Here is a 17,947-nt window from a genome sequence, read left to right as displayed (position 1 = left end):
GTCTATTGTTGCAGAGTATTTCTGCAGTATACTTGCATAAGGCACAATAAAAACCCAAAACAGCCATAGTTTCGTCTCCATGTTTAACTCACAGCGGAAATTTTCACCACTAATCATCATAAGTATTCAGAAGTTGTGTAAATGGCACGCAGCCACCAACTTTCACACACGTTCACCAGGCTAAACACTAAGCACGGCTTTCCTCGCTGCAGCGCGGCCACGAGGCACGCAATGACAAGTTTGTAGAGAATGTAAAAGGGAAAACATAACTGTGTTTTTTTATTTAACATTTCAACTTACCAGGGACAAAATACAAAATGCTCGTGAGCAGACTTGACTTTACTAGCCTCAGCAGCTGTCTGTTTCACCGTCCGGTTTGCTCTGTCTCGGCTTCCACGGTAAGGATGACCCCGCCCCCGCTACTTATCCAGCAGACATGGGCGCCATCTGCTGGATAAGTAGCCCAGTTACATTTTAACTTGGCAGTCTCAGAAACAAACATGACAAAAATAAATCAATAAAAAATCGGCACCGATAGCCGATATCACCCTGGCCGGTAATATCGGCCGGCCAATATATCGGTTGGGCCCTGGTAGCCTTATTAACCTGCCCATCTAGTCTCTCAGTGACCACCGGTGTTTTTTTTTTTTTTTTAGATCAGCCATAATCTCACAGTTGGCCGGCCAGGTTTTCAACATGTGCTCCAGATATAATCTGTTTGGGAAAAGTTTCCATCTTTATCTGACGGATATTCTGAGACTCCTTCACATAATGGATTTACTAAGTCTCATTATATTCTGGGTGACCACAAACAAGAGATGCTGGGTCCCATTTGGTCCTATTAAGTTGATTTTTTTAAAGGTACTGGGGAGGATGAGATGAAATGCATAAACAAAAGACAGTGATGAAGTATTCAAAGCAGATTTGCTGAAATAAAAATGTTAATTACTGGTGGTATAAGTGAGACCTGAGGCCATGTATTTCTTCTATATCATGAGTAATGGGTTCGTTGTGAAGCACTAAATCAATCTAAGCCGTTATTATTATATTAATTATAATTTTGTGGCATTAATGAGGCTTATACTGCAGTTAAATCCTGTAATTTCCTCCCAGCTTCCTGTCTGCTGATGAACGAGCCCCAGTGTTTAAGCTGGGATTCAGACCTGCATCCAGAAATAGATTCAACGATGCGTCTCAGTCAGCTGGTCTCATAGAAATGCAAATCCAGAGCAGAATTTCTGCTTTGCTTTGAGTCGCACAAACTTCTTTTCCGTGTCTCCGAGGCTGAATTTCTCTTTGTTTTGTGATGCAAAGTGCAGTGATGTGACTGTGCGTAAGGTTTGGTTGCAACCCGGCCATGTTGGTGTGGTTTAAAGGGAAGATGCAGGTGAAGAAGTGGCGTCTCTGAGGGAATAGTGGTGCTTTCTGTGTTCAGTAGAGGGAAGAGGACAGACTGGTTACAGACTGGTCCAGTTGCAGGTGGATTTAAGTATCCGCCTGAGCAAACTTCTGGCTCTGTGGAAGGATTTTACTGATCTCTCTGTTTATAAACACCTGATACAGTTTTTGTGTCACAGCGAGAGCCAAGCAGCCACTGCCAGATTCATTAAAATGTGAATTATATTGGCTCCCAGGATGCTGTTTTTCATCATTCTCGCCCAGTTTGCCAGTTAAGCCTCCCGTATCTTGTGCATAGCATCTATTCATCCTGGTTGTAGCTTGATATGAAGCGAAAAGCTGCGTGTCCAGTTTCTGGAGTGTATTATTCTGCAATATTTTACTCTCTTCACAGACAAATCACAATTGAGGAAGGCGAGCAGAGGGCTAAAGAACTGAGTGTCATGTTCATAGAGACCAGCGCCAAGACGGGTTACAACGTCAAACAGGTGAGGTGCACTTATGGAAATATTCAACACATTATGGCTAATGGAGGAGTGATTATTTACCTCGTTAGAGGCAGCTAATGTTCGTGTTATCATTATCACAGCAGCAGGATGGAGGGCTCTGTGGAGTTCTTTGTTTGCTTTCACCAGACAGGCTCTGCATACATCCAGACTGAAGATCTAATTAGCCTTGCATAGCCAGACTCCACAGTGATCTCCACAGCGCTGTGTCAGCAGCGCGAATGGTCCGGCTGGGCCAACTTAACATTCTGCCATAAAGGAAAACTGCATTGATCTGTTTGCATTTCCTTAAACAAATCACAAATGTCCTGGAGCGACAACTTTCCCCCGAAAGGAAACTGTACTCGTTCTCAGCAGATCTTCAGCTTCCCTGTTAGACTGAGCTTTTATAAACACGAGGAAGATGTTTTATGCTTTTATTATTTTCAGCAGCTGGCAGGCTTCACATGTGCTTCCTGGGTGGTTAAAGTGTGAAACAACAACCCCTAACACCTTCCTGATGTTGTTACTTGTTTACATCAGCTAAAAACATCCCAAAAACATCCTGATACCTGGTTAAAGCAGCATTAAACTACCTTTGTTTCTACGAGCTGTTTCCCCTTCTGCCTCCATCTGTGATTTGATGACTCGGCTCAGTTGTAGGGGGGTGTATCCATGCGGACCGAGATCTTAACGCTGCACGTTGGTCAAACCAGCCAAACCATTAAAATAATATATTCCCATTCCCACCAAGGGTGGCGATACACTAGTGTTTAGCAAAAGCAAGGACAAGACCCATGTGAAGAAGAAAACTGTTTAGTCAAGCATAAGACGGAGCATAAAACTATCACTGTTTTTTTTTTTTTTATCTTGTCTTATGCAAATATACTGCAGAAATACGTTGCAACAATAGTAGTAATTATAATCCAATGAAGACAAATCCATTACATGGTCCAGATTTGTCCAAGTCACCATAACTCTATGTATGTTAGTTCATCAAATATAATTATCCCTGAGAAATCCAATAGATGGGATTAAATCCTTTAATCAGTTCATTCTGTCATCATAAACACGTGTCAAGGAGACAAACATTTAAACATAAAACAACCTTAACGATACTGAACTCCAGTCTGAATCAAGCGGCAACCTCCGGCGGTGAAAAGTGAGGCCAATGAGGAAGCCCTAAAGCCTGCAATTCCCCCTTCATCCACTAGGGGCTCCAAAACAGAGCGAATCCCCATAGACTCCCATGTTAAAAAGACCAACTTCACAGCAGAAACAAACATGTTTACAGCAGAAATAAACATGTTTATAGCCTGGTTCAAAAATCCATTTTAGGTTTAATAGGTCAGGTTTACCTTCACGACAACTGATTATTCATTCATTCATTTTCCAAACCGCTTATTCCAATTCAGGGTCGCGGGGAAGCTGGAGCCTATCCCAGCTGGCTTTGGGCGACAGGCAGGGTACACCCTGGACAGCTCGCCAGTCCATCGCAGGACAACTGATTAATGGAGTGAATCTTTTTTAATAATTTATCTGTTTACAACCAGTTTAATATAGAAATTTGGTATAGTTGAGGGCTTCAGGTTTTCTCGAATAACTCTTAGCTCCAGGCAGGTTGGAGTTTGATGGATGTCATCCACCCCTCCCTCTCAGCTCCACCTTTATGCCCATTTTTGTGTTTTCTGGGTGAGACCACAATTGATGCTGCTAAGATGGCGACGGTGGGAACGTCCAATGAGCTAAGAGTGATGTCACGGAGGCTCCGCCCTTTTTTTTTTTTTACATACATGGTCTGAATGTTGAGCTTTAATGTTCACATCATGTAAAAGCAAACAAAATAAATTTCCGTTTGTCTACATTAAATCAGGGTAAAAAATGTAAACCCTCCTTCTGTTTAAAGTCTCAAACCAAATATTTTACTGGTTTGTTTAAATAAAAACATATTTTTAAGTTGGATCTCTGCATTTTCTCCAACAAAAGACATTTTGGTTCTTTCTTCAGAACGTCTTATAAATGATTACTGTATCAATATGTGATCCATACTTTCATCTTTGGTTGCAGATAATTGATTTGGTGTGAACATCGTGTTCAGCTGCTTCTGTTCCGTCTTCCTCTTTTGACTTAGTGACTCTGCTGTTTAGGAAGATTTGATGCCTCCAGAAACAAAGAGCTTTATTTATTTATATATATATTTGAACAAAGAGCGTCTGTCTCTGAACAGATGATTGTTGCTCGGGCCTGCCTCTGTCTGTGGAAGTCAGGAAGTGGGGAGATGAAGGCCATGAATGGTGTGAACGGCCGTCGCCTGGCTCATCGTGCAGCAGCAGCACAGACAGAAGAAGCGATTCTTCACTGACAGACTGTAGACGGCAGCAGCCGAATCCCAGAGCAGAACATAGAGCCATGAAACCAATACAAAGGTCATAAGTGCTTCTGCAGGCTGCAGTCTTCTCTTTGTTTGGCTCCGTCATTGTTCCTCATTCCAGCCAGCCGGCAAACTCAGGAATCTGGACTTTCGGTGAAACTAAAACAGGACCTTTGTGTGCAAAGACTGAAATTTACATTTAAGTTTTAATGCAAATAAGTAAATTCAGATTCTTAAAGCACAAACAATAAAAACATCATGATATTACAAACTGGACTTTTCTCAGGGATTCCCTGCGGAGCCGTCTGGTGCACAGACGGGAAATATATCAATCAGACACCGTTAATAAGTTGTGGCCAACAATTACTGAAATGTAGGAATGAGACTTATTCATATTAATCTTTTCAGATCATATAAAGAGACAAAGGAGAAGCGTGCACTACATGAAGAAAAACTGATAGAAGAAAAAAAACAATACGGAATATGTAAACTAGGCCGACCGGGATAAAACAAAGCTCCATGCAGCCTTAAATAGCAGACCTGCAGTCCTCTCCCATTGTTCAGCCTCACATACAACATAATGAACTTATGTCTGGGAATTTATGGCTGTAGCACACTTTTACCAGATCATTTACATTTTATTTTAATCTTGGAATGAGTTATACTGATTTAACAGCTGACTGAGCTCATCTGACGTCAAAGTTTGATACAAAGCATTACATAGACTTCTGGTACGGCGTTTACCCTGGGCGACAGATGTCCCGCTCAAAAACCCCAAAAAGCAAACAGCCAAAGAGGCTTCAGAAACATAATGAGTCTGCAGAATATATGACAAATATACCTCCATGGTGATATTATCATGTAACTGGAGTGGAGTCCCTGTTTGCATGTGACATGACGTTGCATTCATGCTCTGTTTGCTTTCTCGTCCTCTTCCTGGATGCTCCGTGTAAACGCCAACAGCTGCAGATCACATGATGCGAGCGGTGTGATGGTGGCATGGAACAAGAGGAGCCAGAAACAGGAAAGCACGTCAGGTGTTAGCAGCTGCGTCGACTTGACCACAACATGCTGGATACATGTGCAAAGCACCAGGACGAGCACAGAAAGACGAACCAGCAGGCGTTTTATGTGTTACGTCACCTTGCAGCCCCGCAATTACTGCGACCATGATGACGCCGTGTCTGCTGACAGCAGCATGGACATCTGGACTGACCGTGTTAGACAGTGGTCCACCGTTACTGATAAGACTGTTTCATCTGGAGATCTTCCTGGGTTTTTATATAAATCAGAGCATCAGTGCAAACAATTGACTGTATATAAAAAGATGGGCGGAGCCTCCGTGACGTCACCCGTAGGTTTCTGAAGAGCTGAACTGAAGCTCAGTGGGCGGTTCCTACCATCACCATCTTGGCAGGGGCATGTGTGTCGTCTCGCCCGGAAAATACAAATATGGGCAAAGAGGTGGAGCTAAGAGGGGAACTGTGAGCGTCATGGTGGAGGATTGACATCAAGCGAACTCAGAGCTGCCTGTAGCTAAGAGCTAACCGAGATAACAGGAGCTAACCAGCTAACGGAGGTAAGCGGGCTAAAGCTAAATCACATTGTTAACCAGCTAAAACCGCGGTTGTTCTACGTTCTTCTTACTTGAAGTGGGAGATCAGGTACCTGTCAATAAAAAGGAGACGCCCCTAAATATGCAGAACTTCGAGATTAAATTACTTTTAAACGGGCGAGTTAGAAAAAAAATTCACTCCCCCCACAGTTGTCATGAAGGTAAACCTGACCTATTAAACCTAAAATGGTTTTTTGTACCAGGCTATGTTTATTTCTGCTGTGAAGTTGGCCTTTTTAACATGGGAGTCTATGGGGATTCACTCTAGTGGTTGAAGGGGGAACTGCAGTTTTATGCACTTCTGCATAGGCTTCACTTTTAACCGCCGGATGCTCCTTCCATCCTTCATATACGGTCTATGGTGCAAAAACACCCATCTGTCAGTGTGAATCCACTCTGCGATATAAAACACTAACCCGTTGCAATAACTGATCTACAGCTGGTAAAAAAAAAAAAAAAAAAAAGCTGCTTTAACTTGTGCAAATGCTGTTGAGTTTTTATGTTATCTGGTCTCTGGGCTGCAAGACACCACTATACCGGATGTTTGTTACTAACCGATCTTCATCAGACGGTTAGCGTTAGCTAAAACCGTCATTCTAGCAAAAGCCAGGAAGTTCAACATGGGAGTTTTATGTATGATAAAACAACAACGCATCGTCACGGCAACTCTTAACTGTGTCATTTTCCTTATAATATGTAAGAAAAAAAAAAAAAAGGAATCGTAAAGCATCCTGACTCGGATTCCTCCGTGTAAATGACACATGTTATGTCCAGGTCTGACATCATGCTGAAATGAGTGTGTTCTGCTTTTCTCTTCCAGCTGTTCCGACGTGTGGCGGCCGCTCTTCCAGGGATGGAAAGCATGCAGGAAACAAGCAAAGAAGGGAGTATCCTTTACCTAAGGAGACGTTATAACCGTATGAAAACCTGTCTGATGAAGCTGCATCATCAGCGCTGCTGTCTGACATGTCTAGCTTGTTTTTCACTCAGCAGGCTGAGTGTCTGGCCACCGTCACCAGACCCTCATGTCTGCTGGGAACGTTGGAGCGATACCTGAGAAGCACAGTAAGATAAAATCTTCACTGTTGCCTTGATGGATAGTTGTTATAAACCAGCAGATCATAGATTCTTTCTGTCATACGAGGAGCAAAATGCTGAAGCTCTTTTCATGTAAGATGTGAGACATTAATGCCTGATGATGCTGTTAAGGTAATGGCATTCACTCATCCCCACTTTCCCATTAATATTCCCCTCTTTTCATTTGGATGTGCTGTGAAAAGTGCCAGAGAAGCCCTCTGCGTGTGATATTTGCAATTCACATGAGATCAGTCCTTGAAGAGCAGCATGATATTATCGTCCTGATGGAGTCGCAGTTTTCTGACGTGTTGAATCACCAGAACAATTCATGTCTGAAGCGCTGCTAGTCTTTATAAAACAAGCTGCTGGAAGGAGCTGCTGAGGGTTTTAGCATTTTTCATGCTGCGCACATTTTGTTGTGAACTTCAGTGAAATGTTTATTTCACCACAGGACGCCGGTCCCACATGAGTCCTTCTAGAGCTGCCAGAAATATTCATATCAAGCTAGAAAACCAACAGAGATCAGAAGTTTCTGATCCGTCATACATCATGATACATTCACTCATCCTCCACCGTATCAGGTCCACTTTTCTAGTACTGGTTTGACCCCCTTTTTCCTTCAGAACTGCCTTAGATCTTAGTGTCATAGATTCCACAAGGTGTTGCAAACCTTCCTCTGAGATTTGGTGGCATGTTGACATGAAGCATCACACATGTTGCTGCAAATCGTGATGAGAATCTCCCGTTCCACCTCATCATGATGAGAATCTCCCGTTCCACCTCATCATGATGAGAATCTCCCGTTCCACCTCATCGTGATGAGAATCTCCCGTTCCACCACATCATGATGAGAATCTCCCGTTCCATGATGAGAATCTGCCAATCACATGGCAGATTCTCATGGTGATGAGGTGGAACGGGAGATTCTCATCATGATGAGGCGGAACGGGAGATTCTCATGGTGATGAGGTGGAACGGGAGATTCTCATCATGATGTGGTGGAACGGGAGATTCTCATCATGATGTGGTGGAACGGGAGATTCTCATGGTGATGAGGTGGAACGGGAGATTCTCATCATGATGTGGTGGAACGGGAGATTCTCATCATGATGTGGTGGAACGGGAGATTCTCATGGTGATGAGGCGGAACGGGAGATTCTCATGGTGATGAGGTGGAACGGGAGATTCTCATCATGATGTGGTGGAACGGGAGATTCTCATCATGATGAGGTGGAACGGGAGATTCTCATGGTGATGAGGTGGAACGGGAGATTCTCATGGTGATGAGGTGGAACGGGAGATTCTCATCATGATGAGGTGGAACGGGAGATTCTCATCATGATGAGGTGGAATGGGAGATTCTCATCATGATGAGGTGGAACGGGAGATTCTCATCATGATGAGGTGGAATGGGAGATTCTCATCATGATGAGGTGGAACGGGAGATTCTCATCATGATGAGGTGGAACGGGAGATTCTCATCATGATGAGGTGGAACTGTGTGATGCTTCATGTCAAAATGGAGCAAAATCTGTGAGGAAAGTTACCAACACTTTGTTGAATCTACGACAGTAAGAATTAAAACAGTTCTTCATAGTAGAGGCGTCCAGTCTGGTTCTATAAAGGTGGACCAGATATGTTGGAGGACAGCTCAGATACTTCTGCTCGCTGTTGGTTTAAACACAGATTATTGGTGTGACATGAATATTAACGGCAGCTCTAGAAGGTCTAATGGAGGATCTGACACTGGTGGAGGTGACTGTCGATCCTGAACGATGGGTGAGGAAAATACAAAAACCAAAAGGCATAAATTATGTGGTCAGAAACATCAATTTTTCTCATTTTTCTTATCTGTTTAACATTAAATGCTTTTAAAGTATTTAACATCTTTTCAACTTAAATAACGTCCGATGTTTTTGTTTGCAGTTTATAAAAAACAGCAAGAATATCAAATGAATTATTGTAACAGACTAAACGCAGGTGCATTAAAAGACATTAAAGCAGCTTATTTGGTAAATTTTCTTTATTTTAAGTAAAAATTAATAAAGTGATATTTATTAGGAATATAACTAGTTTTTTTCCCTGATGCGTGTGGCTGCTATCCCCAACTTGACCTCTAGATGGCAGTATTTCTGCACCAGTACATTAAGACAAAAGGTTAAAGGGATATTTCTGTTTTTATTGGTTATTTTGCTGTCTTTTAAGGAAACATTTGTAAACGTATCATTCAGTGTTTTACTTGCAGGAGACTCAGTTTGTAGAATCAGAAGTTTTCCTGACAGACCAGAATGAGAATTCACATGTAAACCAGCACACGTCATGTGCTTCACATATAAACTTCTGCTTCAGAGCATCTTTACTCGTCATGTGACAGTGTAGGTTCAGTTTGCAGCACCGTGAGGCAACATGGTGCTGCAACATCAGCTCTGAAATGAACTCTGCGGCTTTTTTAGTTGTTTTATGTAGTTAAATCACTAAATCTGTCTGACTCCCCAGACACTGTCGAGCTTCCAGGAAAAGATAAATAAAAACTCTTTGACCATGTTATTTGTATAGAGAGCTGCATGCAGGTGGATGAATGAGTTCCACTGCAGTAAATACCACTGCTTCCTCCCCATGGTGTCGTATTAGTTCCACAGTTAATTATGCAAGCAGCACATCACTGATTCGGCCTCATAAACGTGCTTCTATTCATGTATTGTTCTAGGAACACAGTTTCCTCCCACCGCTACACTGCACTGGACGTCCGTAGCGAGGTGAACGTACAATCGCTACAATCTCCGCTACTTTCAGTCATGTGGAGAGAATTTTAATCTGCATAAACTGTCTGTCACACACTTTTCAGATGACTAACATGTTGCAGACTGACTGGGCTCATTTGGTTTGGAGATGTTTGCAGCTGACACCAGCTTTCACGTTCCAGATGGGAGCTGCTCCACCTGGGAGCACTGGTGTGTGTGTGTGTGTGTGCTGTATTCAAACTCTGTCCTTGAGATGGCATCATGTCACGATGACATGCAATCATAAAACATGATAAAACACACACACAGACACACACACATGCTGCTGCTGGAACAGGTTGCAGCGAAACTGCAGCACATGATGGCCGTCTGAGAAGCGAAGCGGGACTGCTTCCAGTCTTATTTGCATACAATATGTAGGCCAGAGTTTCTGTAGCCTCCTTCTTGCAGATGCATAAAGTTCACCAGAAAGATGAATAATAAGAGGCTGCAGCACATTTCCCAGCAGTCTGTCTGAAGATCTAGGATGTAGGGTTTAGCCTTGAGGATCCACAGCGAATAGCATCTAATCTGCAGCAATAAAAGAATCCAGATTACGACTTGCAGCTTATTAACCCACCAAACTGTAGCAGCTTTAACATTGACACAGCAGCCCACCGATTCCCACGTTATTACCCTGCTATAGCTGGAGGAGAGCCCTCCGTGTTGGGCAGGGTGTCTTATAAACGCTGTCGGGTAAAGTTTTTAGGCTATTCGATCACCAGCCTCCATAAATATATTAGAATTAGGATTCAAGCTGGACTTTACTGGGAAACTGGGAAAGTGTTTAGTCAGAACAGAAGGAAAAAAGCGCCATCTATTGGGAGAAAGTTGCAACTACAGCCTGTTGCAGCTTAAATGAAATGTAGCATCTATCTTCGTCTTCATCATGCTCGTGTGGCTTCTTTAACGTTGTTCTGCAGTGATTGACATCAAGCTGGACAAACCGCAGGAGCCCCAGACAACTGAAGGCGGCTGCTCTTGTTAATGCTCGCCGTCTGTCCTTTTCAGATCATCCTTCACACCACACGCTTGTTAAGTTGCTTCCCATTGTTTAACCTGCAGTTGGTTTTGCACATTGAGATCCTCCACAGGTCACTGGTTGGAACTAGCAATATGACAGATTGGGTCCATTTTGTCCAGAAAACTGAGAGAAAACAGAAAAAAAGGCATAGATAGAAAAAAAAAATCTCTGAGTTGCATCTTTTTTATGTTAAAAAAGAAGTTTCCATGGTTTCTTTTTGTACTTTTGTATATATCTCGAGCTTGAAAAGAGGAGCCAGGTCACGTGTTTTCGTGAACAAACAGAATAAATCTGACCCCATTCAAACATAAACATACTGAACTCCTCACCGATCAGCGTCTACGGCTACGTTTTAGCATCCTGGAGCTAATAGCCTGACCAATCACGGACAACCATAACGCTCCGCCACTCCGCTGATGTTCTGGACGCTGCAGGACAAACTGAAGCGTAACATCTAGAGTATCTAATGCATGATCGTTGTGAAGCATAGGTACCATTTACCTGTGTACACGTTTACCTTAAACATTAACCTTACACCAGTGACTCGACACACTCTTTTCGCTTTAAGAACTGGGTTCATATACTTCAGAAAATGTTTTTGTGGTGGTGTGTGTGTGTGTGTGCTTTCTGTGGAGACATTAGAATATGCAGAGGGCCACATGTTACGATTGTACACACATTTCAGCGCACATTTTTCATTTAAAGAGGGTCACAGACTCCCCCTGCAGTTGTGTTTGTCGATCATCTGCACATACGGCGTCCTGTAAGCTCTCGCGTTGCGTCACAAAGAGACGTACGGCGTCCTGTAAGCCCCTACGTTGCGTCACAAAGAGACGTACGGCGTCCTGTAAACCCTCGCGTTGCGTCATAGAGACGTACGGCGTCCTGTAAACCCTCGCGTTGCGTCACAAAGAGACGTACGGCGTCCTGTAAACCCTCGCGTTGCGTCACAAAGAGACATACGGCGCCTGTAAACCCTCGCGTTGCGTCACAAAGAGACGTACGGCGTCCTGTAAGCCCTCGCGTTGCGTCACAAAGAGACGTACGGCGTCCTGTAAGCCCTCGCGTTGCGTCACAAAGAGACGTACGGCGTCCTGTAAGCCCTCGTTGCGTCACAAAGAGACATACGGCGCCTGTAAGCCCTCGCGTTGCGTCACAAAGAGACGTACGGCGTCCTGTAAGCCCTCGCGTTGCGTCACAAAGAGACGTACGGCGTCCTGTAAGCCCTCGCTTTGTGAACGATCCCACGCGGTGATCTGCAGAATGCGCTCTGTGATCAAACATGTCTGTAAATCTGTTTCATTCCTGACAACAAAAGGACTCGATTTGCACATGCAGACCATTAAAGTTAGGAGAAGCTTTGTTGTAAATGTACAGTCACCGAAGTCCAAGAAACTGTTGTGTAAATGTGTTTCCACGGAAACGAAGTTTCCTCTGCTGCTCATGTTTAAACTAACTACTGATGTTGACATTGGATGTGTGTGAATTCAGCCTCCTCGCCGTGGCGGTGGAAAGGTCGGTCAGCGATGAGAACACTACTGTAGATTCAGCTCATCTTCCACGTGAAAGCTCTCCTGCACATTTTAATAACGCGTTAGAGCGACAAAGCAAGTGAACAGAACCTAATTAAAGGTATATATGTATATAATACAACAAACATAAAAATGTACACCCAGAATATCTGAAGTTTGGTGTCTTAGAGTAGAAACAAACGTAGGAAATGTTCCAAGATTCCCGGAAGCGCTCCTAACCAACATAATGAGCCAAATAATAATAATAATAATAATAATGAAGAGACGGAGCTGGATCAGGAATCACAGCGGTCTGACCTGGAACACATTTCTTGTGGCTCAGAGGACGACGAGTTCAGGTTTGATTCCCCGACATTCTGTTGAAATGACGATAAAATGACTTGTTAGTGTTCATACTGTTGAATATGATGTCCATCCTCGTTTCCCAACAGTCCGCTCTTACATTCCCTGTAAATAGACCAAGTCTCGGTGTGTTGGGGGGGGTTTCTGAGGGGTGTGTGTGCTGTCCTGATCGACCCAGACGTGGTTCTCCATTCACAGTGTACAGAGATCTAGCATGTCTCTCCAAATGATTAATAAAGATGTCTTATTACCAACTTCCAGCATTTGGCTTTTTATTTTTGTCTTACACGCAGATTATCTGAACAAGGTACGCAGCATTCCTCCTCTGTTCTGCTTGTTTTGATTGATCGTATGAGATGGAAGAAACTGTTTGCATGTATTTATTTATCTCACTATAATTCTGTAAATTAATTTTAAGAATGAAATTATAATTTTGTTTTTATAATTGTACTCCTAAATATACAATTGTTTTTAAAAACACAGTAAGTTTCGAGATAAAGTACAGGCCCGTTACAAAGAAAGCAGGAATGTTGTACATTGTTAAAATCTGCCAAAAAAAACATTTTATTCCTAATAAATTATAAACATTACATTAAATATATATTAAATATAAACATCAGATGTTAAAACAGACATTTTATTTAATATAGAGAAAAATGAGCTGATCTGATGCAGCAACACATCTGTAAAGCTGAAACAGGAGAAACAAAAGGCTGGAAAAGGTACTGGTGCAATTCAGAGGGAACTGGAGGAGATTTGGCATCTAATTAGGTCAACTGGGTATAAAAGGAGCATTTCAGAAAGGCAGAGTCTCTCAGATGGAAATATGGACAGATGTTCACCAATCTGAGACAAACTAGATAAAAAAAATGTTTTAACTTTTTGGCAAAAATGTTCCTCAATCTAAAATTGGTGATATTATACACTGTAGATATTCAAACGATTCAAAACCAGGAGGAATTTCTGTGCGCATGGGACCAGAAGGACGGTCTAACAGGATGGTGGTGATTTTGGGGTCTTCAGGTAGCACTGTAGTTAAACCAGACATAATCTACTGGAAACCAGTGCATGGACCAGTTCAGCCTGAAATCCACCCATGCAGGTTAAAGCTCCATCATATGTGAAGAGGATCCAGAAACACGCCGTCTTCTCTGGACCAAAGCTCATTTAAAATGTTCTGAGTGGAAACCTGGATGAAGATGTGGAATAGTTTGTGGACAGCATGGACGGCGTGTCCTGCAGACTAAAGAGGAGAGGGAGCATCCAGCTTGTTATCAGCCTGCATCTCTGATGGGATGGGGTTGCATTAGTGCCGATGGCGTGGGCAGCTTCCACATCTGGGAAGCTCCATCAATGCTGAAACATCTGCTCCCATCCAGACGTCTCTTTCAGGGAAGACCTTGCAGGTTCCACCATGCTGGACCACATCCTGCATCATCACAGCAGCATGGTGGAACAGGAGAACTGGTCTGCTGCAGTCCAGTTTCACCAGTACAAAACATCTGGAGCATCATGGAAGCAGAGGAGGAGATGCTAACGATGCTAAACATCATCCTGGAACTACTTTTTACAGTGTTGCTGCTTCAGATTCACAATGTCTCAGTTTCATCATCTGATATGTTGCTTATGTTCTACTGGGAATAAAATACCTTTTATTTGTGTCTCACTCAGCATCCCATCTGTTCTGGTTGCAGAACACAACTGTGATGTACCTGGTAACCAGTAATGAAGCCACAGTCTCAATACTGAACATGCATTTGTAGGCCTGTGTGTTGTGGCACGAACAGCTTCTGTCTTGGCTCAGTTAAAGCTCCCAGTCTCAGCTGATGACCAAAAACTAATGCAACCAAATGTTCACCCTTTCAGTTGGCCAAGCCAGGATTAACCCATAAAGGGTTATGGGGGGAATGTGGGCTGTTGATGCAGCATCACCAAGACATACAACGGCAGTTGTAAGAATTTTATTACATGCTACACGACATACAAGTGTCAATAAGAGCTTAAAAATAAACTAATGTGCCCATTTTCCAATCATATAAACAATGTCTCCAAGTTTCTCTGTTATTGTCTATAAATAAGAACATTTAAAAGAAAAATTTCCCCATCACATCATGTCTTCATGATGATCTCCAGGCCATCTGCTGTGAGGAACCAGCTGCCAGGTAAAGACAGAAGACATGTTCTGTGATGGACCAGGAACATCTCATGACCCTGCATTGGAATAATTTGTTTCCTTAATAAAAAAAGTTTTTTCCTTGAGATAATAAGGTAATCAGATAAATTATCCTGTTCTCAGGAGAAACCAGTGTTTAAATAAAAAATAAAGGCAAGGACAGCTTCCCATGTAATATCAGTAGTTTAATCCTGGGTATACACAGAGTATACCCATTCACCTGAAGAGCGCCTGTCCATCTGTCTCCGGTTAATGCATTCTTCAATAACCTGCCACACATCAGTCCATAGTTAATGGTTAAAGGACTGTTAGTTAAGCCAGAATAGAAATGTACCAGATCAAATATATATATACAATGCACATCATATAATGGTACATAAACCTGTTTATTTCAATTGAAAATTTACTCTATTGCTCTCCAGCACTGATAATTGTCACAGAAAATTGTAGTTTAATTATTATAAAATGAATGCTGCTCAGGTGCATCTGCTGATCATATTCGGGGGAAGAATCAAATTTATCTATGAAATACATTTTATAAACAAAAAGGTGGAAAAAAGCAAGTTCATCATCATATTCCTTTCTTTATATGTGATGCAGGTTTCCAGCAACAGGAGACTCATACAGGACCATCACCAGCAGCTTCCAGGTGGGTGTTTCTACCATCTCCACCATCATCCCAGATGTGGTGGCAGCCATCTGGGATGATGGTGGAGGAGTTCATGGCAGTGCCTGGAGAAGAAGAGTGGAGGACCATCACAGAAGAGTTTAAGGAGCAGTGGAACTTCCCTCTCTGCTGTGGTGCTCTGGATGTCTGGAGGCATGATGCCCTGAAGGCACCTCCGTGGTCTCACCCCTGAGCAGCGGCTCTTCAATTACTGCCTCTCCTGTGCTCGTCTGGTGGTGGAAGGTGCGTTTGGGATCTGGTCTGCACAGTAGAGAGCGTTCCTCTGTCCTTTAGAGATTTATGCAGACGTTGTAGAGAAATGTGTGAAGGCAACTTGCGTTCTCCACAACTTCATGAGGGCAGACAGGCTGGCACCTGCAGGGAGGGGAGCTGGCTGACGGGAGGAGACACTTCCTGGTGTTGGGTGGATGGGAGCCATCTTCACTGCCAGAGAGGCAACCAATGCCAGAGAAGTATTCATGGAAAACTTCTGTGAGGAGGGGGGAGCGCCATGGCAGCCAAGGAAGAAGCCGTGTCCTCTACAGCACTGTTTCTCAAATGGGGGTACATGTACACCTGGGGGTACTTCAAGGCATTCTAGGGGAAATGTTTTGAAAACATATATCTTTTTATGTTTTCTTTAAAACATCCTTAAACAAAATAATATACATATAATATATAAATATTTAATATATTTCATCCAATGTAAGCGTACATTCATAAGCTAAGTTTACATATAGATTTACACCATTTCATTCCTCCCAAAATCCCATATTCTGACAGGAATTTAATCCCATCCGTTCAGAGCCAAAGCATATCCGTCAGTCACTGTCGCCTTGACAACGCAAACAGTAGAGTCCTGGTAGAAGCGTCGTAGAGATTTCCATTGTTTTGCTCGGTTAAAAGTTTAATAAACCAAACAAAAATGACAAAGTGCTGTATTTCATGCTTTTTTTTTTTTTTTTTTTTTTTTAAACCTAAAGTACTTTGCAGTGGTTAGGAGGCACATGGCCAAAAAATATTTTACAAGGGGTACTGTGTTGCAAAAAGTGAGAACCGCTGCTCTACAGGACGGACAACAACAACCCTTTTAAGAACCACACATCCTATAAAAGTTTCAATAGCTTACCTGGCGCCCCAACCTCCTCGCTGATAGTCCTCTATCCAATCGAGGTTCTTTCTGTTCCTATCTCGATCATGAAAACGTGAACAGTCATAGATGACTGACTTTGCACATATCGAAAGGATTAGCTTGCCCTCTATTTTCGACTTCCTCCCACTGAAAAATTAGCCGTGACGTATATCGCTCTGATTGGTTGACGCCCCGCGTCAAGCGCGTTTGCGGCGCGTAACACCCGCCAACCTTGTAGAACTTTTTACATTTTTACACCTCCTTGACACGCCTCCACATAGACTTTACATGTAAACCTGACACTTTTGACGCTCAAAACGCGTTTGGTATGAACACACCGTTACAAATATCCGTACACATGTAGCTACGTCGCCCAGCAGCTCAGCTAAGATTAGCTATGCTACACTGGTGCAGCTAGCCATCAGCTGCGTTAGCTACAGCCTGAACATAGACATAATAAAGATATATAAATTGATGTCTATCAGCCAGTCTTTCACCAGTCCGTGTGTCAATACTGGTTTAGTCATTTTATAGCTCTTCCTCTTCCTTGAAAAGCAGAAATATTGTGACAATGAGTAAAAATACTGATATAAATACTGGTAAATTAAATACAGTAGTCCTTCATGTCACTTTTTCTGAAGCAGAGTTTTTCTGGGAAAATCAGATCTTTTCACATCTTTGTGACAGTACATAAAACTGTTCAAGACAGCATTATACACAACAATTTAAAACTTTACAGAAAGTAACACATTTACACAGAAATTAAAGTTACACACAAATTATACCCATCACCTCAGTAAACAATAAATGCATTGAAAGATTACAATGAATTCAATGGAAAATATTGCAAATTAAACTAATTTTAGGTGTACTTGTATTGTGTGCTAAAACTTTAAGTATCTCATCTTTATTTACAATGCATATTGATTTATTTTGTATTTCTTTACAGGTCAATAGTCCATGTCAATGTTTACTGTTGCTATGGCGACAAGAGACCACTGCTGTTAGCAGCTGTTAGCTATCTTTGCTAATTAATCTGAACAATAACGACCCACTGTAATGTTTAAACAAAATCAACCACATATATCAACAGTCACAGCCCTTCATCTCAGAGCTAATATGTTGTCACAAGTATTCAGTTCCATCTTATGCCAAATGCTGCTGCCAAGTCATCTTTAGTTTTCAGTGAGTGAGACTACACATCAACTCAGTAAATCAATATCTCGCCATTAGAGCTGAAAATCAATGATAAAGGAAGCTCGTTTAGTGCTAAGTTAGGACCACGTGATCCAGAAGTAATAAAACTTTAAATATTGTCAAGGAGATTGCTCAAATGGAAAAACTCACATTT

General features: G+C 42.4%; 1 protein-coding gene across 1 annotated transcript in view; it reads left to right on the top strand.

Annotated features, from left to right (window-relative positions):
• rab6ba (RAB6B, member RAS oncogene family a) overlaps positions 1-11,599 on the top strand; it is a 91,854-nt gene extending 80,255 nt beyond the window's left edge. The window contains exons 6-8 of the mRNA XM_079245423.1: positions 1,793-1,886; positions 6,690-6,756; positions 10,650-11,599. Of these exons, the coding sequence (XP_079101549.1) occupies positions 1,793-1,886; positions 6,690-6,756; positions 10,650-10,714 (226 nt within the window). The 3' untranslated portion in view covers positions 10,715-11,599. The remainder of the gene's footprint in view (positions 1-1,792; positions 1,887-6,689; positions 6,757-10,649) is intronic.
• The last annotated feature ends 6,348 nt before the right edge of the window (positions 11,600-17,947 follow it).

The sequence above is a fragment of the Telmatherina bonti genome (assembly GCF_933228915.1).
Source record: "Telmatherina bonti genome assembly, chromosome: 8".
NCBI classification, from domain to species: Eukaryota; Metazoa; Chordata; class Actinopteri; order Atheriniformes; family Telmatherinidae; genus Telmatherina; species Telmatherina bonti.
Note: the sequence above shows the minus strand (reverse complement) of the source record. Positions and strands in the feature narration are given on the sequence as shown.